The 25,273-nt window shown below is 28.2% G+C and overlaps 1 protein-coding gene across 2 annotated transcripts in view; it reads left to right on the top strand.

Moving 5' to 3' along the window:
* LOC148238925 (uncharacterized) overlaps window positions 1-25,273 on the top strand; it is a 122,255-nt gene that overhangs the window by 73,132 nt on the left and 23,850 nt on the right. For both annotated transcript variants that reach the window (XM_088186256.1, XM_088186265.1), the window contains 2 exons: window positions 10,647-10,890; window positions 22,229-22,401. In XM_088186256.1, coding sequence (XP_088042382.1) covers window positions 10,800-10,890; window positions 22,229-22,401 — 264 coding nt within the window. In that variant the 5' untranslated portion in view covers window positions 10,647-10,799. The remainder of the gene's footprint in view (window positions 1-10,646; window positions 10,891-22,228; window positions 22,402-25,273) is intronic.

The raw sequence follows: 25,273 nt of genomic DNA, 5'->3' as shown, positions 1-25,273 counted from the left end.
CACAGCTAATATTAATTTCAGTGATTTGAAAAAGCTAAAATGACGCCCTAGAAAATATACTCGACATTATTTTCTTGATATTATTAAAAATAATTATTCCTTAATTTTGTTTTCAATTTACAAAACCATTTTTTATACATTACGTATTTTAATAGTGATATAAACAGAAACAATATACGTATTACCTAACGAGTCACGTATATCAAAATTAAAAATATTCAAGGAAATTTAGAGTGACTAACACTCACGACAGCCCGGGTAGGAGGTCGGGTTTAGTAAGCAAAAGCTGTAATTGATCGTAGGTTAAAATCTCTTGTGCATGGCTGTTCAAGGCTTAGAACTAAGGCCATTATAAGCACACATTATAGCTAAACGCTGTTCCGGCTCTGCAAGGTTACTCTAGAATCCCTAGTAAAAATTGTAATGTTGCCAACCAAGTAAAATTTAGCTTGCGTGTTTAATAGCGTAGTATATTTCAATACTAAATATTTCTCATAGCTTAGTTGCTGCATATGTTAAAGTGTTTTATATGACGCTAACAAAAATAATTTGAAAATATGAATAACATCTACTTTTAACTGTTATAAAGTATTATGAACATTTTTTTTATTGATTTGTTTAGTTTTTGTTCTAAGCTCTTGAATATTTTAAAAATATTTGTGTGGAAAGCGTATTTATATTTTATAATTCTTAATGAAATAACGCAAACGTATCAGTTAAACATATTTAAAGAGACTCTATGGTCTATTTAATGTTCCTATCTAGGAAGTTTTCATTTGCTAATGAACCTAGAAGGCGGCTTTTGATGTCTACGATGACAAGTTTCATGTTATAATTATTGCTGACCCACGTTTAAATCAAATAGTGATCATGTTTTGAATGGAAATCAACTAATCGTTTGGGGTGAGGTATCAAATTACGACTTTGAGGGTCTCGTCAATGCTAACTACAAAATTATTGAATCAATTTTAATGTATATCATTGAATATCAGCACTTTTTGCATTGCTTGCAAAATAATGTTAAAATAAATTTAAATTAATTAGGATGTTATTAGGCAGCGACAGATTTTGCTACATTCATTAAAAATAATAATGAAAAAGCTTAGGAATTAAAGCAAAATAATTAATTGATTTTCTTTCGACTTTGAAGCATCTAAAATTATACGTATATGTTATTAAATATTAAGCTTGCATAAATTTGGAATTTAATTATAAATAAAAATATTTCTTAACAAGTTATTTAATAACAATAAATTCAAATTAACCGTTAACTAATATTTCTATAAAATATAATAAAATATTTGGAATGGTAGTTGAGGAGTGCGGTTTTAATGTAGTTGTATAATAACTGCATGTGCTGTACATATATTTGAAGCTTCATTTTATATTATATAATTTCACCTCTAGTTTGTTATTTTATAATATTTTGTCATTATCGCATCGACTAGCATAAACCTTACGTTTTTATTACATCTGAATCGATAGGCGAAAATAACGTGTTTCCAAAAATACTGACATGAAAGCTGCGAAAGGGTTGCCTTCGCCGACACGGCGAAAGGGCTTACGGTAACCTTTTTACAATTTTGCACACTCGAGTTCGTACGTTTATGTAATGGCGACACGCTTGTAGCCCGAAAAAGGGTTCGGCGATAAAGGAGAAGTTTTCGTAAAACAAAGAAATTTATTTGGACACTGAAAGGTTAACAGATTTCGGCATGAGCGTTAGATGAGAGAGGGAATTTGGTATACGACTTCGGAATTATCATTGCGACGAAGAAAAACGACTACGATTTAGATAATCGACAATCGTTACAATCCCCTGGATTTTTATGTTTATTAGAAAGTTTTAAAATGTCTATTGTTCGCATATTGTATTTATTTATCCGTTTATGGATTAACTACTGAGAATAATATATATTTTAATTCTCAAAGTCTTACTAAAATAACGCGCATGAAACTCTTCTGCAAATTCGATTATTTTACAAGTAATCCGCTGTAAACTCTATTTAATAACATATGATAGGGCAAAACTAGTGTAATAAAAACGGAATTTCTGATCATACAAACTATTTTTAATATTGATTGCGATATTTTTTCTTAGCGTCACTTAAATAATTATCTAAATAACTCAAAAAAATGTTTATGAAAATTAAGTCAATATATTTAGCTAGCGAGAATATCAAAGGATTTAAATTTTTTTATATATGTGATTTATAAAAACATTAGTTTCATGGACTTCTGCTGATTAATTATCCAGTCAAAGCTGGAATATCATGAGCTGATTATCCAAAACGGGCGGATGATAATATTTTATGGTTAAATGTTAAAAACAACGTATACTAAGCAGGTACGAAAGTTATTAAAAAATAAATATATTTATACGTGTAAAGCCAGACACTTTTATACTCACCAGCCCACGCATAAATGATTAATTTACGTATCAACTACTTCGTGTGGAATTACAATTAACGTACACATTAATTTATATCAAATGGAAAAATCTGTTTGGCAATAAATTAAATTGAATTCTCAGTAGAAATCTCCTATGACGAAAGCATTTTCTGGCATCAAAGGGTTTTACCAAATATGGAAATTGTTAATACAAATCAACACGTCCTATAATTAAATTAATGTTATAAATAATTTAATAAATAAATTGAACAAAGTCAGCTTATTTTTATTGTGAAGATGATTAATTACGAAGTCTTGACCTAGTAGGACGAGGGAGAATCCTTCAGAATATTTCATTAAGGGCGTGTTTCTGCGTCACTTTGCTGCCATATTACTTTTAATATTTTGCTTGAGTCACCGTTTCTGTTATAATATCTTTACGGTGAGTTGACGGGACATTGTCCTGGTCCATTAAAAAATGTATGGCCCTGGGCATGCTTGTTTTCATTATCATCATTGTAATTAAAAAAACAATGACAGTTTCATTCATGAATAATAAAATTTAATGGTAAGTGGCGATAAAAATCTGGGGAGTACAACCACAGGTGTTTGTGTATAGTACTTATGAGAATGTCAAACAATATGTGGACGGTGTTTGTGCATCATTATCTGCTAACGATGCTTTGAAAAAAATCATTGCACACTCTATCGAGCAAAAAAAATAATATTACGACGGTCATTAGCGAGGCGGAAAATTAGAAAATCAAAGCATGACGCGAAAAGCCTGCTATGAAAAATCGCGTGCATTGTGTGTAATAATAACAACGGAAAAGAAACAAATATCCAAAAGTCATGTATTTTTTGTGAATTTAAAACTGACCACCCCATAAATATTTATCGGACAAGTGCCTCACGTGCCGATAGCCCATATATTTTATACACGTTTGACATTAAATATACGTATGATGCATTATATATAAATATAACTATACATGCAAAAATACATCTAAATACGAAGATACTAAGTGAATAAAAAATATTTATTGCTACAAAGGAAATACTTAAATAGATTAGTTGAAAGCAGCAAGTGGGAAAAGTAGAAAGTTGCTGCACAGCGAACTAAAGTGTTCTAGAAACAATTTACAAACCACATCCATGGAATATTTAATCACTGTATGGGTAGTTAAAATATATTGAGCGAAATAACTAAAACCAGTGGATCGGAAGTTTAATCGCATTACTCAGGTTTGGTAAAAAGTAAATAATGAAAGATTTTACGCAATAAACAAAGGGTAAATTTTTAAACACGATTTTCCCTGATTAAAAGATAAAATGTTTAAAACTTTATACAGTTTTTCAAATCATATGCTAAGATCATTGATAGAATAACACATGTTAATTTTTTTACATTATATATGTACACTCATTGTATACACTGAGCCAATCTCACCAAAGAATGTAATACGCTCAAAACCATTAAAAAAGGAAAGTAAATATTTACGATGAAACTTTTAGATTACGTAGTCAAATATTGATCAATACAATTTAAGTGGGGTCAAGAGTCAATTGAAGAGAACTTTCCTGCTGGGCTTCTAAACGAAAAAGCATGCTTAGAATATTAAAAAAAATAGGAAAATTTATTTTTAATTATAAATATATATCTATGTATATTTACATATTTGTGTATATATAGACAATAATAGATTTGATGACTGAAAAAATGGCAGAAATTAAAAAAAAACATTATTTATAAGTATACCATAATTGGACAGTAGGAAATCTTCTGATGTTGTCATGCAAGTGCCAATTCAAACAGCATTTTGTTTAAAAAACAATGGATAAAATTACAATGGCAATAGTAAAATTAGACATTTGCTTAGTTAAGTTTTAATAATGAATATCCAATATTCTTGGTTTAAAACAAATTTTTGTGCAAAAAACATTTATGCCAAAAATATTAATTTTCATGCATATAAGTAAGTAAAAATACTTGTTTTTAGTTGTAAATTTTGCTAAAATAGATTACCAATTATTTAAATATATTATTATACATTTACTAATTAAAAATAATTAAAATATTATATTACTAAATATATAATAGAATATTTATATAATTCTACATAGTTTATAAATATGTAGGATTATATAAATATTCTATTTATTTTATAGCGAGTAAAATTATATATTATTAAAATATATTTGTGATTTTTAAATCAGTGTTATTATATATACAATAACTTAAATTGATTGCGACTTATTGAAAAAAATAATAGGTTTTCTATAATTACGATGTTGCTATACACCAAAATTCAATTAGCAACCTGTGTATTTTACCTTTTTACGTCTAACATCTTCAATTATGTTCGCAAGAATATATTGATTTATATAAATATAGAACACTAGCGCCTACAATAGAAACACTAAGGGCAAATTATCGATATGTAACATAATCCTTATATCTAACATTTCCTTCAAAGAAATCAACCGCTTGAGCATTTTCCACGTAACACAGTTCCATTACAAGCATTCCGTTAATTGTATGTAGGAGCAAAGTTAATCCAAATGGTAATTGAATTTAATCCAATAGCGAAGTCGTAACTTTGACAATTGACAGATATTCGGCATGAAACTTGCTATGATTAACACATTGATATTGTTGACAAATAACAAACGACTTATAAATTACACACTAAATATCAATAATTATAATATTTAAAAAATTAAATGGCAATATAAATTTATAGGATTTTTTGCATAAAAATCAAATTACCGATAATACAATCTATAAAAACATTAAATTTATATAATTTAGCTAGTGCTGTTGTAGATGTTTCGTTATTTCATTGCTACGTCCTTAGGTATCTGACCTGAATTTTCAGATCGAATACCTACATTTACTGCTACATATTTACATTCATTGAATATTTTTTCTCATGGCAAATATTTTTAAACGTTAAAAAAGCAATAAAGTCAACAATAATTTGCAAACAAATTTTAACACAAAATGAGCTATGTCAAAAAACTACAATCTGTCCCTTTGAATAATAATGTTTATTGTGAAAGTACTATCTAGAAAGTGGGTGCTTTTGAAGGCACGTTCCGCTCCTTTTATTTATTGTATAATATATCTAAAAAAGGACTAAAAAAACTTATACCTGAAATACATATATAGGTTCATCTAAATTAATTGTAGTTTAGTTCAGATTTTAACTTTTTTTATGAATATATTTTTACTTTGATTTTTTATAAATATATTCTTGCTATGGGAATGGGCCCCGTAACTAAAACGACATTCAATTGTGATTACCTAATACAAAACCCAGAAAAAAAATCGTAATTTAAAAAAAGAGAGCAGTTAGAGTTATTAACTAATAATAAATTTTACAGTTAAATCACTTTTTACTTACTTGTTTCATATATATAAAAAAAAGTTACATATCTGGTTAAAAGTTTCAGTATAAAAAAGCAGTGGGTTAATTATTTTATGTTATTATTGTTAATAATTTTAATTAATTATTATTATAAATACCATTTTTAATTTTACGATTATTGGTTTTGTCTTATATAGTATATGTCTGGATGAATTCCTTCATTGAATTTCACTTTGAATGAATTTTCTGATAATATAAATTAATCCAGATTGCTAATAAGCATCATTGTGTACTTTTAGTGATCATGAAAAAAATATATATTGAAATTTTGCACTTTAGTAATTAGAATCAAAATGTTAATATGTTTTTCCTGCAGAGGCAAAGTTTATTATTAGGATTTACAATTGTTTTTAGAAGCTTTTTCTGAGAAAGTCTTTCTACTTACAGTATAAATTCAAGCACCAAACCCGTTGAACCCATTTCATACATTTTTAAATAGTGTTGGGTTCGCAGCACAACTTTTTACGGAATTAATTTTTGTACTGATGCATAAACCATATTGAATTATAAATAGCAATGGACATTCATATAATACAAATAGAATAAATATACAGATAATCGCCTGTTGATTGTGAATTAAAACCAGTAAAGCACAATTTATAACAAATACGCCAAGATTATAAATTGGCAATTAAATAAGGCACATTTAACGCAGTAAGGAGCTCTCGCTATGATTGACGATGTTTATTATACCGAATGCGCACTAACATTTCCGCTTCCTCGGCTTCGTTATTAGATTCTCCTAATTAATGTACACTCCTCTCAATCATGTCGGAATTATTATCGCGCCCTGTTTATCAACGTTGGAGCCTCTTCCTGGGGGATAAAGTTAGCAGGCAGTGGATTGCCACACCTGGAAAGCGGGAATCACCTTCGGCCCTGGCGAAGTCATAAATCAACCTGGCGGCGGATACGCTTTGTCACCTCCTCACTCCGACGATGGTGAGTGGCCCTTTTACGGCCGGAAAGCGCTAAACTAACTTCCTCTTGAATTTATGGACCATTTTCATCGTTAACTTCCGCTCGCTGGATTCGTCCTATACTACTATTTCCTCAATGCCGCGCATATCTATTACTCGCAAGCGCACCACTCGCACAAGCAGGTCAAATTGCGGGCGCTCGCTTTAAAATGTATATATTATAATATATGGCAGAGGTATGTTTGAAAAATGTTTGCGAGTCGACTCGGTGTACGTGTGTGACTAGACTACGAAACTGGTTGTTTCCGGTTATTTGATCATTTTTCGAGTCAGCGAAATGTGGACTGTAATAATACGGGGTATTGTACCTGTGTTCACGAATGGATGAGGATTGCGTGCTAAATTTGGAGACGCAAGTAAAAGCAGTGTAATACACTATAGGCTACTTAATATAAATATGCATTTAATGATAATATATTAAATAATGGCGTAGTAAATAAATAGTAAAAATACAAGTATTTAATCTCTAACAATGATTTGCTTCATATACTTATTATATGGCAGTATCATTTCTGCTACAAATGCACGCGCGTACGGTGAGATACATTTCCTTTCACTCGTTCGCGTGTTAAGTGACAAGAGTAAGTGAGATATAAGGGCGTGTGTTACATGCGTTCCGCACGCCCACTTCTTCTCATTCATTCTCGTCACTTAACACGCGAGCGAGCGAAAGGGAATGTATCTCACTGTACGCGCCTATAAATAAGTATTGTGGTATAGTTACCCCAACGTTGTGCTATTAGTCGTTTTGAAAAATAGAGTTAAACTTTTGGAAATTCAAAGTGATTTGACCAGATTTTATCTAGTTTTAAAAGATCGTTTGCATCGTTTCGACGTAATTAAGTTTAGTTATAGTATATTCTTGAAGCAAAGTAGTAGTTTGAAAGTCAGATTCTAGACGAAAGTTAGCTCAGGATAAATAAAAAACATTTTTACATTTAGTTTATTGCCACAAATATTATATAAATTAAGGATTTCAGTAATTAATTAAAATAAAAATTTATTTTTAGGATTTTTTAATAATAAACTGTAATTAGAAATATAACTTCATAAATAAATCAAGATATATATAACAGATATTTGTAGAAAATAATATAAACAAATTATAGCAATACAGCGCTTTTAAAATTAAAATATTACTTACAGTAATTTATTAAAAATGTAATACCTTAAAGCGCAAGCTTAATTTTACATAAATTACAATATATTATTTTTATTAATAAATATTATATTTTTATTACATTTATAATATGAAGCACATATAAAAAATGTTGTATATATATTGTTAAAAAAAATATATAAATATAGTTTTTAATATGTAATAATTTAAATTTTATATGTTAGTTAAAATTATATTTGGGGCAGAGAAGAGCAAAAGTATTTTTTTCTTATGAAATCAATGCAAACGATTTAAGATACATTATTTTGTTACACACTATACTTGTATTACTTTTATTAGCTGTAGTTAAAATTGGATTGCTGCTATTTTAAATTATTACCATACATAAAAGAATTGCTTTTCCTTATGCTCTGCATATTTTATATATAGCTTTAACAGATTTTGAGATTATTGTATTAAAAAATGTTTATTTTTCAGCAATGTAATATATTATTTAGTGTATACATAATTTGGGACTTTAGCAAATTAATAACTTTGATACTACATCGTGTAAACGATCATGTAAAAAATACGATAAGGGCTTTTATCTCAAAATATAATATATAAACATAGATTACATTATCGCTTGTAACTTGTGCTATGCAGGTGATATATAGACATTAACAGGGTGTAATAAGCAGGCCCTGTGGGTCTGGTAACAAGAAAGGGTTTAATATTATTAATTAGCTTAAAATATACGACCCTTGGAAAGTAAGTGGTAGTTAATCTCATAAGTGCTCAATGGTAAACCGAATAAAAATATTGGTAAGCTCATGAAGCCTTTACATAAACAATTGTTTTTAAGAAATTAATTGTGTTTATTCAGAAACAAACATTTCAAGATTTCTACATCACTTGTATGTGAAGTGACTTTTTAATACTGTTGTTATATATGATTAAAATGAGGACCATAATTATATTATTTTTGTGAAATTAAATTAAACCATTAAGGCATATTTATAATTTTAATTTATTTTCTAAAAAATATATTTGACATATTTTTAACGCACAATCAGCTTGTAAATATATTATTTACTCTATGCTTTTTGCTTATAACAGTTAGCACGATATATAACTGTTTATTTTTACAGTCAAATCAATGCCCCCAATACTACAATATATTTAGTTTTGTTTGTGTTTCTTTCTAGACCTAATTTCTCAGCTGCTTATTCGAAATAAGAACTATTTCAGATCTATCTGTAGTGTTTCGAAATTGTATTCATACGCTTCTCTGTAAATAATCGTTTAAAATTACCAGTGTATTTTAATAATATTAAATTTTGAGTTTAATTCATAATAAATTAATGTTAGGTATTGTTTCTCATTAACGTTATTAAAATATATTAAAGAGAAGCGTTCGACCTTGCTAAAATATTACCCGATTAAAATCACTATTAATTAAATTATTTTGCAATATTAGGTTTCATTTTCGTTTAGAAATATTATACAAACTCATTATACGTTATTATGATGATATAAGGAGTATAATTTAATATATATTAATTAGTTTAGTGGGATATTAATTTAATTTTAATTGCTTTGTAAAAATTATGTAGTGTGATATGGGCTACAAATATTAAAAGTGATATTTATAAAATAAAATATTATATTTGGGATCAAATTATATTTACAATAAAACATATATAATTCAATAGGTGCAATAATATATTTTTAATATAAATTGCTTAACCTCATTTATATAAAAAACAAATAATAGTACGAATAAAGCGAAATTGCTTAACACGGATTAAGAGCAATCGGTCATGAAAATCTTTCACATGAACCACTATGTCGTGGTGACTTAATAACCATTTTGAGCGACACTTTTATTATACAAAACATTAAGATTTGATCCGAAAACCGACACGTTAAATTAGCACGAATGCACCCCAAGAACTTTTCTCTAAACATACATATGTAAAGGGTGATATAATTTTTAAAAATAACTTATTTTTCGTGGTTTATTAAATTTTAACAGTTTTGATGTGCCTTGTTTGTAGAGATGTTGATCTAAATAAATTGCATAAAGGTGCATATTTTAGTTGATATATATCATTCTTAAAATAATCTGTAGGGAAATAATATTACTTTGAACGCATCGCATTATTAGACTATGCTTATTGTTTATTTAATATGTTAAAAATCTTTAAGTATTGTTTTTTTTTATTTTACACTTATTGTCTATCTACTACAAATCGATTTTATAACAAGGGATAGGTTGGGGTGAACGAAGAAATTGATAAAACTATCACGTTTTTCTTTGAAGCGCATCGTTGTACATGTGATACAATAATATTTAAATAATTACAGCAAAAATATGTATTAAAAATTGATCTAAAGTGAATAATTGTTGGCCAATTTATTTTAGCAATATTCAAGCTAAATTGGTTGATCTTCTGTGCTTCGATGAATGGTAATTTAAATCTTTTATGAAAACAAATGAAAATCCTTTAATAACATTCACTTAATATTATTTGTTTTAATGGCATTTGTTTTACGCCAAATGTCTATTAAAACGATGAAATTGTTATCGTTGACGATGTTTGAAGTATTCGTGCATCAACCTATACATACGGGTGAATATACAAATGTGTAACGGGTCATAACGTGATTTAATATTGCATAATATATGTTGGGCAGCATAGTGTACATATCGTTAACCGATAATCTGTTTTATTGTTTCAGATTGGTGTTGTGCTTTCGCGTGATGGTTAGCTAGCCCGCGGAATATGTGCGTGGTAAAACGAAAATAACAGTGTTTATGTATTGCTACGTGTGTGTTTATATAGCGATTCAATGTTTTGTGCTTGGTGAATAATCTGTGATTCCTCCGCAAATATGCTAATGATACCGAACATCAAGACTATACCTGTTTTGGGTTTGATGCTTTTGGCACACATGGTCACTGTTACTTCGCATCCAGACAATAGTGAGTATGGTTGTTTATTAAGTTTATGAAATATAATAATATATTAGAAAGGAAATAGTAGCATAAATCACTTAAATTCTCTCACTAATATTCATATTTTTTACTTTAATTTTTTAAAGTAAAAAAAGTGAATTTAAAAAAAAATATTTTATTGATTTTGTGTCCGTGCTAATTTTTAAATATATTTTCACAAAAATTCTAGGCAAAAGTTTTATGCTGATTTTAGCACATGTTAATTTATATAATATATGAGGCTAATATACCGTACAATAGCTTTATAAACAATATTATCATTGTAGTTTTAAGGCAAAATCGGTAAGAAATCCCATGATATTTACAGCAAAAGCTAATTTCCAAAGCCATTTATTATTTGATAATAAGAGAGCGGGTTTCTTTGTTAAAAAAAAATACAATTGCTTTTGTGAGAGCAAAAGATCTAAATATGACTGAGCCATCATAAGTATAGCTACATGTTATCCGTTACCAGTACTAGAGCTCTATGAATCCAACCCCTATGGGCGGGCACCCAGCTTTTAATGGCCAGATGAGTGGGTCTCCACCTCCCGTAGTGCTAAATATTTGATTGAAAATGCATTTGTATTTTTCCCGAGTTTTCAGGAAGACGTGCTCTCATTAGCTGACCTGCATTGCTTTGCATTGCGTATCATCCTTGTCACAACACCACCACGGGTGTATATGATGCCTCAGTTGTAGCCCTGGCCATCGGTTCCCCTCAAGAACGAACCCTTTGGCCCTGCTTGCGTTACTCTGCTATGCTTTGCTTGTCATTCTTAGTGCCTCACGCCCTACCTCAGACGGTCAGCCCGAGAGATCACTTCCCCTCAAGGGTTTGGTTTTTAATCTTAAGAGTGGTCCCTCGCTCTCCCAACTGCTAAATGATAAAACAAGTTAGAATATTTGGCTATGAAACTGACACAACTGATTCAATAACACATACTATTTCCTACAAAGTACCTGCTAATAAACAATACAAAAAAATAATCAAGATGCTTTGAACATGTTGCATATTCACAAGCATTATATTTTTATCTAACAGAGTCTTAACCCGTTCTACACATAATTTTACCATAATGAAACGTGATACATTTTAATCGATTACACTTCAGTTTGTATTTTGTTTTCTCGATCTCTTTAAAAATATTTTCAACTGTAGTTGCTCCATACAGACTATTCAAGAAAGTTAATTCATTAGCCTCTTCAAACATTGCATTGATTTATTAAATAAACAGCAGCAGCTAAGCTTTACCTAATTTTCTTAATTTATATAATATACTCGCACCTTGGGAAAACCTAGATCTATCAAGGGCGTAAAGAGTAAAAAAATTATGAAGCCAAAAAAATCTTTCAGAATTAATTGCTTATTGATGTTACTCACAATGTGCTTAAAAGTTTCAGCAAGTGTTCTCACCGGAAAATTGAAAAATAATCGAGGCATATCTCTTAAATAATTCACCATTAGTAAATATATTTATTATATTAGTTGATATGGTATCTGCTGACTGTCTTTAGTTACAGCCTCATATTACTTTTTTATTGTTCTGATAAAAAATACGTTTTAAACTTTCCATATTTTCTAATTGTTGCTCTTCTTTAAGTTGTATACTGTATTATTTTAGTACAGACATAATTTAATTGTACTATAATGTTTTGTGATATTATTCCATTATAAAATAAGTAACATTTCACTCTGCTTTAAAAGCACGACATTTGAAGTCCACTAGTCTCATCTATTTTAGCTTTAACAATGACAAAACAATGTCCTTATTATATTTTTTTGCAAAAGTCAGAAATTATAGAATTATAACTGCAAAACGTCACAACGGAATGGAAGGTCGGTCTTATCTTGCAATTTCTCGATTCCGTTAAAGTGCATACTTTAAATTTTAAAGAGACAAACTATTCCTAGCTCGTGAGTCTGATTAAAATTGGCAACGGGCCGTAGATTGCCTGATTTAAATCATTCAATTATACAATTTTATAAATTTGATTTAATTTATTAAATTATACAAACATATTTAAATCTAAATTAAAATTGAATTTTGACGTATAGTAATATTGTATAAATATTTGGATGTAAAGTATAATTAAACATACAGAGAATCAATATAATAATTCGCAATATACCTACATATTATATCAATAGGTTTTAAGCCTATAACTTAATAAAGCAAAATTTATTATTTAAATTTCACAATTTAAATATATTATAAAAGCTATTGGGTTAAGCCATTAAGTTCAAATTATTAAAAACAAATAAAACTACAGCAATTTATCTGTTTTACTTTTAATATTTGGAATAAAAAAAATTTTGAGCATATTCCAATATAAAACCCACATTCTATCGCAGCGTTCAAATTACTGCTTTAAGACAGTTTTTGCAAAAACACAATAGTTCATATCTACTTAGACATTCTATACACTATTTGCGTTAACACAGTCAGTTCGAGAATTATCCATTTCGATATATTTATCATTACTCCGATTAATTGATAAATATAAAAAATATAGTAATGATTTTAACTCCTATAAATTTGTTCAAAATATAAACAGACGTAAAAAGTAAAGCAGTTTTTATATAACCCAAGCAGAAAAACCTTAATAAACAAGCAAATATAATTTTATTGTTATATAATTTGTTTTAACTCCGTAAATTGCGTTTTAACTTTGATACTAAAAGAGCAGAGTGAAGTTGCACTTCAAAATATAAACTCTTGATAAACAACTTATCTTCACGAACAACATCGCCAAGCAACTCATCCTTTCACCAGATTAATGGATTTCATTTAAAACCAAACTTGTTGGATAGACGGCGTTTAAATAATGTCTTGTTAGTGTATTTATGTTAAATATAGCATATTTTCTAATTATTTTATATATATTTTAAAATAAAATTCATTCAGAAATTTATGGATCGGTAGTGGTTACGTTAGTATTTTACAAAAATTTCACCTAAATTTTACCTGTGTTTATTATTTTACTTTATAGATATTTATTAAAATGGCCCTGCATATATTATATATTTAAAATATGTGAATTAATTAACTTTCCATGTGTATATTGATTATTTTCTGTTGATTTTTATCAATCATTTTTTATATCATGTATATAACCTTATTCAACAAATATGAATGAATATTAACATATTCTGAGAAAATATTTTAGTAAGAAAGTAATAAGATAAAGTTGTTGTTGTATGTTATTATTACAATGTATTTCATATATATTTATTAAATTTTAGAAATTGAGTTTATTATTGGAGAAGATATCCATTAGTAATAAAAACGTCGCTCTTTGTTGCCTAATTGCCATTTCAAAATATCTCTTACCGATCTAAGTGATATATATAATATAAAAACATAATTTTTATATTTTTCCTTGAAAACGCATATATATTGACTAGAAATTGGATTATGATAAGAGCTTTTAATTTGCAGATTAATCACAAGATAAAGAAAGACTTAATTAAAAAAGTGGGCTATTTCTGTGCAGGTTGTTACGATAAAGGTGAAAGTCGCATTAAAAAACTCGTTAGAGTTGAACGTAATACTTAAATATGACGACTGATCCGTAAGGTTGATCTTTTTCCGAAAGAATTTTCCCATTTCGCGAGTTTCGAGGTTTATAAAGGCCATTGTGTACTTAGTTTGCCCTGATAAAGAGTTTAGATAAAACAGTAGGCATACTTATTATGGTTTTATGGCGTATGGAAAATAACATTTTTGTAAAAGCGAAAATAGGTAAAATTCGATGTATTTAAGTATAATTTGAAATTGATTAATTAAAGTTGCACTACACTATGACTTAAGGCTTATTAGTTTATTGAAATATTTTAATACCGTATTTGTATTATTATGGTTAATCTATTTTTAAATATAGTACTAAATTTTTTTGTTAATATCAATAAAACAAATTGATAAAATAAACGTTTTAGACCAAATTGAAAAGTTAACTTACTTAACAAGAAAATAATTATACGAAGGACTAGAACATATTTTTTTATAAATTATGTATAAACACATGCATAAATTTTATCAAAAAACTTATTATTAAAATAAAATACACTCATCTCACATTTTTTGAGTATTTATTAAGTATTTATAAAAAAAATATGTGTTAGTTCTTAATGAAATCATTTTCTTGTTAAATGAGTTAACTTCTTAATTAGACTTGAAACGTTTATTATATCATATAATATAATGCTTGTAATAATTATTTTAAAAATATTTATATTTTCTTATAAGATTTATAAATATATACACATATTCTCAATCGTTAATTATTTGCTATTTAAAAAAAGTTTAAAATTACTGATTATTTACATGATCCTAAAAATGATGTATATTATAAATAATGCGATGCTACAGTAATAATTTAAATAAAAAAATATAATATGTTTGTGTATAATACTGTTTAGAATATATTTTATCTTATTTACACAATAAAATGAAACTGCTGAGCAGTTATTTATTCTATAGAAAGTAATTGTATATAGAAGGAAGCAGTAAGCAAAGTTTTTAAAAATTTTATCAAGTAGTATAATATGAGATATTAATTAAGAAACTAGGTTATTTAATGTGTAATTACTTAATACTTAATTTAGGGATCAGCAGCATAATATTTTAATGAAAAATATAGATATAAAAACGTATTTTTTTAATAAATGCTGTGAAAAGTTGTTATAATTTTTTTTATAGGGATAAATGAGTATAATAAATATTTACATATGCAAATATAAAGATATTATTATTTTTAATTATCATCGGCAAATAGCAACATACAAACGTAATTTACTTTTATTTAACATTTGAACGTTATTTACTTTGCTTGTTTAATATTGTACAAATCAAGTTTAGAAGTGTGAGTGCGAATTGTTATATATATAGAGAGAAAAAAATCGAGGGTGTTTTTCTTCTTCGGTGGGAATAAAGCATGAACCTATAGTATCGACAACTCTTTGAATTTTCCCTATATCCGCCGGATATAAAGGAAACATTTCCGCATTAGCGGTGTCTATGTTCGAAGTTTCGAAGCAGCAAACATCCCTTATTTTATTTGACACGAAAATTTAGCCTCAATAAATGCGGGCTGTACTTTCGGTACAACCCACTGGTACATTTTTAAAGCGAAACGCCTGGTCGTTTTATTTTACAACGTCCCCCATCCCTTTGGCCTTCCAGCCCTTTAAATTACACCCTTTTTGATGCCTCGTTAACGGTTAAGTTAAGATATCGCACAATCCGCCCGTACAACGGAACAATTTTCCACGCTCCGTGTGCTCTTAGTGCCTTGGGACAGCTACCCAGCTAAACAGAGGATTTTAACGCATTTTTTTACACATTTAATCTTTCGTGAATTTTATATAACATTTTATTTATTAAATAAAATTTAGATAAATAAAGTTTTATTAGGATGTAAAGATTTATTTTAATTCCTTATATTTTAATATAAAAATATCTTTAAATATCCCTCAATTCTCTCAATACTCGTTTTACTCGGTAATATTATTTTAAAATACTCCAAATCTAACATATTTGGTTCCACATGTATAGGCTTAGTCTTTTGTTTTGCACATGACCCTCTTCCACTGTTCATGCAGTGTGTCCTGAATTGCTTTTTGAAGTGCACGCGTGTCACTGAAGATTTTGATCGTTTACTTTATAAGTTAAAGCAACGTTAAGAAGTACATATGAATACTATTCGATGTCTCGATTTATGGAACGTTTCTAGAACATATTTACCGCATAAATTGAGAGATGTGTTAGTCATGAATCTCGAAATATATATTATATATATTTATATTATTATAGTTTCTGTGAAAATTTGATAAATAAAAAATAATAAATACTATGTACATATTGGGAAAATTCCATTTCTTACCGAAATAGAATTCTTTCATGTTTGTCATAAAAATTTACGATTTTATGTGAACGGGACTAGTTTAATGGACAGATAAAAATACTTACAACAACTGTTCTTAAATATTATGTATTGTATATAAATACAATAATAGAATAGCAACGCTAGGAAAAGGTTATTTTTAAATGCAAATTCCTTGTAACAATTATGAAAAACATTTTACTTTTTATATTTTTTAATTAAATAAAATAATTGCTACACATTATATAACAGCATAATTTTTATTAATAATTAAATTATTAACTAAACTCATAAAATAAGCTAGAATAAAAATCACGTAATGTTTTAAATGAACATTATTTTAGGTTATATACTATAAATAAAATAAAACCATGAGTTATTGATTTAATTACTATATTATAAGCTTTAGAATTAGTTTTAGTAAGTATTAGGGCAATAGAGATAAAGAGAATAGCATACTTAAATGTAAAGACGAGCGAAGTACATTTATGAAAGATAATTTTGTATTTGATTACCGCTTAACCAGCAGTGAAAACAACTACTGCCTAAATGTCAACAATTAGCCATTAATTAATATTAGATTACTGTAAATAAATTAACTAAATTAAAATGCTATTTGATATCTCTCACGGACATATTAAATTAAATAATAATACTAAAGGCAATATATAGGAGGTTGGTCGACATTGATCGACAACTGTATTATTTTTTTTATAATAAAAATATTAAATATTAAAAAAATATTATTTTCGAACATTCCAATAAAATCTCTTTTGCCACTGGCTATATAAAAAAATCTATTAGATGTAGCTATAACGCAGTGGATAAATTATATTGTTTTGTCCTTGGTACGATTCCTGACGGTAGCAAAATTAAATAAATAATTTGTGCTCTTAATTAAAAGTCGCTACCAAAGTAATTGCTTAAATAATTTGTGTTGTTGTTGAGTGAGTAAAATGCTTCCATGTCGTCTTTCTGAAGGTATTTTTAATTCATATAACAGTTTAAAACATTGAGAGTTTGTTTAAAACTCGAGAATATGTCTTTTTGATGTTAATATTGTATTTTAACTTTGTTTAGGGTTTCCATATACATTTTTAAACAAAAATTTACAAAGAGTTCTCTATTAACTAATATTATTACCAAAAGTTAATCATTGTTAGTTTAAAATAAACAATTGTTTGAAATTATTCAATATTCTAAATCAAACGATAATTCAGTCAAAGTTGACCAGAGTTTGTAGTAATAAATATACATATAAATACTATATTAAAAATCATGAAAAAATGGCTGAATAGGATTAGCTTTTATATATTTTATAAATAAAGCTTTCGTAGGTTATTAAGTAGTACTGTAAATATTATCATAAATAAAAGCGGTCATTGTTGAAAATATAGTATGAAAATAAATAAAAATCAAATGTACAAGCTGGTGCAAAACTCATCTTCTATTTTTATAAAATTGAATAATCTTAAAACAAATTATTTCTTTACTTAAATAATTTTGTACTAGTTTTGTAGAATATTTTATCATACAAAAGATCTTTGTTTTCAGTTTCACAAAGACGAGCTCTTTCTAGGCTGATAATTTGTAATGTTTCTGGCTTTACATATGTAAATTATTCTCGAATATTTTTCTTCAGCGCTTAGAGTGTTTGAGGTTTGCTTATGTAAACTCTTTCTTTAAGATAACCTTTAAAAAAAATCTGGAGCTTTCAGATCAGGTGAACATGGCGGTCAGTTAATTTCTGTTCCACGTGAAATTAGTCAGACATCAAATATTTGACAAAAAAGTTTGTTGCTCTAGAAATATAGACAGTTGTCACATTTTGCTGAAACCTTTTCATATTGGCAACCTATTTCTAGACAAAGAAAATTATTATTTATTATAAAAAATCAGTTGCACCTCAATATATAGTTTATAGTTTAGAATTTTTAATTTTATACACATTTGCCATTTTTTTTCTGTCAAACAATTCCAATAAGTGCTTATAAAATATTGGATCATTGAGTATGCTTGTTGTACAAAAAACATAAGACGAATTAAATGTATTATATAATTAAAATATAAAATTAGATAAACATTAGGGTTTAAGCTAAATTAATTGAACTTTGCTTATTAATTAAATTATACAATTTTTTAGCTATTTTATTTAAATATTTCAATTATAATAAATTATTTATAAAAACTTTATTGTAGTTGCATTATTATTTTTTACGCTCGTTAGAAACAGCAAAAATCTTTTAAAAGAAAATATATAAAAAATGATTTCAATTAGTATATTAAAATATAAAAGTATTCATTGAATTATATTATATTAAAACAAGTAACTTAATATGTTTATATTGATTAACTAATTTCAATAATTATGTTACATGATTAATAGATACAATTTATATATGTATTTGATTTATGCTACAGCTATATATATTAACATTTATTAAGCGAAGAAACACGCTATTCTAATTACCGAATTTTGTCTTAAGAAATACAATATGTATGTACCCGTATTACATACAACACAATAAATTTACATATATCGCTGACAAGGCAAAGGAGCAAAGCTTGCTAATAGAGAACTAATTGAAATTATTCATCGGGAATCTTCCTTGTCAGTTACGTGCCAAATAACGTTTTAATTAAATATCGTGAAAGTGAAAAGAGAGAAACATCAAGGCAAAGGTAAGCTCACGTGCCGAAATTCCTTTCGTATGACCGACCGTACTTAATCAGAACAGACACGTGTAATAATAAATTTCCTTCACGCCGAAAACGAAAGTGTTCGGAAAATATTAGCCGTCACATTTCTCATATCAGCGAGTCCAGGCACGGAGTGGTCACGAAAAAATCCCTTTTTTACGTGATATATAGCATAAAAAAGGTTTCCCATCAATATTACATAGTACAACATAGAGCGAATATATTACAGTCAATGTATGTTAATTTTATTATGGTCATGTTCGCGTGTACGCTGTGACGAACGTGATATTCTTTCGGATGAAATCTTCTAATGTATCATTTATAAGACCCTTTATATATATATATATATATATTATATACATAATACTTGCTTGTGTAGTGGGTTACGTCAAAACGGACATGGCCTATCTGCATCGTTTCAATTCAGTGGATCTTGAAAAAAAGTAACATGTAAAGAAAAGCTTCAAACGAAATTTTCTTATTAGAGTGCTGTTATACAATGGATTACATCTAAGTAATTTCTCATTGCCTTTACGTGGGTGAGAATGTATGCTGGACTGGGAAAATAATTATTTTATTTTGTTACATCAAGGATAACATATTTTATATATTATGTTGCCCATATTACTTTTGTATCGCAAATGCGAAATATTTGAAGTATTAATTTCATCACATAAGTAAGAAAAACATTTATCTGTCTTTACTTTTAAATTAGCTTAGATTTCTTTGGTAAAAAATTTAAATGGCTTACGGGTCGTAAAGTTAGTGTTGATGTGAATAGTGAAACTTTGTATAGCTAATTTAAATTTATGGTAAAAAAATCTATAAAATTTGAATTTACGCTTATTAGTACATTTTATAAGCGTCCCCGGGCTATGTAGTTGGACAACGCTGACGTAGAAGATTATATTTTGTATAAACAAAAGTTCTAAAACAAATTATAATTTTAGAACTTTCATTAGGCCAATTCTAAAATACAAACTTAGCCAACTCAACTCTCTAGGGAAAATAAGCGGAAGAAGAAGTACAGACAGACGTCGTATCTCGCATATTGCTTTATAGTTTGTCTGCACTTCGATATTACACTATGTTTTAAAGTACGCAAAAACAATAATCACTTCTCAGAAGTTAAAAATTCACGTTTAAAGCAATAAACTCGAGTCGGCGCGTTCCCACTGCAACGGCGCAGTCACGATTTTATTGCTTTTGACGTGGAATTTTGGCTTCTGAGAAGTGATAATTGTTTTTTGCTTTCTATTGGTCCAAATTTGGTTTGGATATGCTTCATTCAATTCTCATTTTTTATATTTTCTGGCAATTATATTTTCGATTAAACGATTTCTTTTCATAACTTATATGTTTCATAATATTAATACACGCGTTTGATGAATGAAGAATACTAACCATTTCAACTCCTTTAAGTTCTTGCAGATAAATTTCACTTTTAAGTATAGAATGGTTCATTTTTCTTTGCGAATTTTGCACACAATTTTTTTGCTGTTTTTACTTTTTCACGAGATTAAAAAAATGTTTTTAATCTTTCTTTTTTCGGTTTCAGAAATAATTTTTATCGCTGCTTTGTGTGTAGCAGATTTTCTGTGATCGAATTTTTCTTTTAAAGTGAGCTAAAGTGAGCTTCTTATCTTTTCCAGAGTATGTGATTTCATTTTTGGTTTATTTTTATCGTCGTTTCAGTTCCAAAAGTTCTAACATTTTCTGCAAGTTTCATTTTGTGTATGTTTAACTATGCATTTTTTGAGCAAAAATAGTTTTTTTACTTAATGACCAGCAATCAGATCAATCATTTTGAGTTCAGCTTGCTCCTCAAGAGCAACTTGAGATGATTCAGAATCATCAACTTGCACAAATATTTCCATATTTTCTGTCATCGTTTCTGTATTGTTTTGGACTTTTTTTAATGGGATCGGCGATTGAGAAGTTACCGGAATTTTCTTTTATTTTTAAACTTAGGGTTAAACTTTTACACTTAAAAATACGAAAAATGAAAGTAATTGGCTCATATTTATGTTAAAATAAATGTTCGGTAGATTATCAATCGCTACGTACGTGTATTTAGTAACAATTGATTTTGAAACAGTAAAAATATCGTAAAAAAAGGTTCCGGAACACCGTTTCACCGTGTTACGTGACAAAAAAGCTCTGGTAACATCTATTGTTTGTATGCTGTAATGATAGTTAATAAAATTGGTATCACTGATTTATAGCCTTTAATTTGTAGTTTGGTGTCTCACTACATATGTAGTAGTTGCTGATTGTATTTAAATCGCTGTTGGGCTAACGCTTATCATATTGCAACGGAAGATTTACAATAGTTTATTAATTATTTATAAACTAGTTTAAAAATTATGCTTAGTATATTTTAAAAATGTATAAATAATCTGGTTAATCTGAACACACGTTTTCTTTTTACTAATACAAAATCACAGTAATAAAAGCATTCAACATTGTGGAGATATAGAGCATTATCGTGCGGGGTTAATTGAATCATTATTATAACAACCAAAGAATAAGCATTGTTTTATTTAAGGGTTTTTAGTGAGTTTGAGTAGCATAGTCAAAATAAAGAAAAAAATGTGCAAAGCATAATTACATAGTGTCTATTAAATATAATGTTTTTTTAATGTGCTTATTATGTGACGTTGAAAATATTTTTATAAAGTTTTTTTAATGTGTTGTGTAATGCAAATTTTTTTATGACATAAATGAAAATTGATTGCAGGTGTCGTACACAAGAGGTCCATAGGTAGTGGCGAGGATAATAAATTAGTTGGCAGCGGAGGGTCAGGTACTGCTGGAAGCCCTTTTGTCACTCAAAATGGCACCGTGACCGTGGCGCAGACAGGCGGCACTGCAACATTACCCTGCGTCATCAGAAAACACAATTCTGCTGTGGTAAGATCTTTCTTACAAACCGTATAACCCTTTCGCCTTTATATTTTTATTAAATTTCAATATTCAAAAGGCGAGTTTCGCGTAAACGCTCACCCATTGATTATTCAGCACGTGTAAAAATGATATTTTATTTTATTTATGAACACCGCCGCTCTCTAAACGATCTTAATTAATATTAATTTAGAAAAGGAATTAAGGTATCAAATATAATTAATAATAAAAATGAAAAGGTATGCCTTTTTCTATTTTATAATAATATTTATTAGGTCGAGTATGTGCGATAATGAAAAATGACTTTAACTAATTTAGAATATAAATATAAAATATTTCTTATATTAATTTCAAATTACGGTCATCATAACCAAACAGGTCACCCAATGCGCCATTACGGCCTACCTATATATTATTACATTTAAAAAGTAATGATCAAACAAATAATAAGTTTTAAATGTGTTTTATACACATGTGTTCTATAACATAAATTATTTATTTTTCACTTTTAAAAATACGAAAGGAGAAAAGTAATGCCTTACAGTTAATAATTCGCGAAAGTTGACAATGATCGGCACTTAATCTTTCGACTCATAGTAAAAGAATATATTTGCTGTTAAAAATATATTGGGACGAGTGAGCCCTTTCACGTGTTTTTACGATATGCAAATTCATATATTAAAATTATCCCACGCTCATAGACAAGCAAAACCAGAGTCGTTCTGAAATATTTCTTCGCCATTTATTTGCATCTTACTTTGATTTCATCACAAAATTAAATCTTGTTTTTATATTATGACTATAATTGAATCTTTCTTAGATAGAACTTTATAAAAATTACATAATTTAATATGCGGTCTAATATGAGTTTGCTTATTCGTTATTGTACGAATAATTAAAAACCGACGCGGAGTATTTTTAGCAACAGTGGAAATCTGGCCTCTCATCTGGTTGACATTTTTGAGATAGAGTATATTTCTAGATAGTTCAAATCGCTCACTTTACATTGAAATATTATTAGGGCAATCTTCTCGTTTTTATTTAATTTGTCTTTGTTTTCTGATTCGTAAATATCTACGAAAGTCCATCCGCAAATAAGTAATAAATCATTCATAAAAAACTTTAGCATAATCGGTGTTCCTTTGGAACCTGCTAAGATGTTCGATGTAATTCTCCACAGGCATATCCATAATCACTGTCGGTGGGCTTTAGTAGACCAAAAACACGTTTGCGTGAGTCAACGCTTACTAATCTCTTATACTTCAGGAAGGCGGCGAAAAATTCCCCTGATACTGAGATCCAGGTCAACGTCGTCTACACTGACTTTTAAAAGGCGTTCGACAAAGTTTGTTACAAACTAAGTTACTTCGGTTTCTCAAAGTCAGCTTCTTGTCAAGTTACTTTGGTGGCCGCCGCTCGCATTTGCCTCTCTGACTAGAATTTCTCTCATCCAGGAGAACCACAGAGGCTGCTGCTGTTTTATATCCTCTATTTTAATAAACACGTAATAACTTTATTAACCTGAATATGTTGAAACCACATACAAAGGGGCCTGTAGTAGCTTTCAGCATCGCATATAATGTAGTTATAATTCATTATTCAACGTCTATTTATTTTTAAAGTAAAATATTCAATATCTTATGTTTAATACAGTAAAAAATACTAGTTGATTGCTTTATAGTTGGATAGAAGAGCGACATCAGCCTAACTTAACAACTCAACAGCCATCGAGTAATATTTTAAATGTATTCTTTATAAATGTGCAATAGTTTTAGTGAGAAAATATACATCTGTCAAACATCTTTTTCTAATATAAAAAAAATGTTGAAAAAGAATTGTCAATTCACATTTTATCTCTAAAATAATTTTAAATATGCGTTTTCAGTTGACACATTTGAAAGCTTAACTGAATATTCCCCATTAGTTTTTTCTTTTTCATTTACAAAACGAGTTTCTCCATTAGACATATAAATGCTAAGTTCAGATAAATTGTGAAAAAAACATAAGGATCAGATTTGTTTTTATCTAGTCATTAGGCCATTTCTGACATATTTCATTATTGATTTTATTTATGTATACGTGATATTTTTTATAACATATACGTAAGTAGAACATAAACTGCATTAATCATAACGATATTAATCCGCGAGGTGATGAAGAGCAACGATAGCCTAATCTGTAAAGAAAGTATAATTATATTATAGTCATTAATCATCAAGACACGATATAAATTAAAAACACTAGGAATGATTCTGTTTATAGTTCGGATGTTTTTTTAATATAGTGTTTTAAAACCATTGCTCACAGATTTATTTCAGCTTATTTGTGGTTATCTTTATTTCATTTAATCATTTGTAAATCCGCAAAAAAGTGATAAAACTTTAGCATAATTGGTGCTTCTTTGGCATCTGCTAAGGTGTTTGATATAATTCTCCACAGGCAAATCCATAATCACTGTCGGCGGGCTTTAGTAGACCAGCAACACGTTTGCGTCAATCCACGGTCACTAATCTCTTATGATATATCAACTTTATACGCACTCTTAATAAAGCAGTCTGTTTCCACCCTTATATGACTATTTATTTATAGAGTCATCTAATTATTTTTACAGTATAAGTTTTGGGTTTAAAGTTTTATAAATACAGTTTAAATGTTGTAGTATTTGGAGTCGCTAATTATTATTTGTATGAAAGAAAATTAGAACACTAAAATATGATGCTATGGTCTGAAAATTATGTTTACTTATTTTTCGATGTAGTATATATAAAAGTCAAATGTAATTGTATATGTGTTTTTATATCGTTTTATTTTATTTAGACCATTTATATCGATATAAGAAATTTATGAGTCACGACCAAAGAGAAATATTCATGAGGCATAT

Source organism: Plectrocnemia conspersa, unplaced genomic scaffold, assembly GCF_051122295.1.
Source record: "Plectrocnemia conspersa isolate PC_06_02 unplaced genomic scaffold, ASM5112229v1 ptg000001l, whole genome shotgun sequence".
In the NCBI taxonomy this organism is placed as follows: Eukaryota; Metazoa; Arthropoda; class Insecta; order Trichoptera; family Polycentropodidae; genus Plectrocnemia; species Plectrocnemia conspersa.
This window is presented reverse-complemented; position numbering and strand designations above follow the sequence as displayed.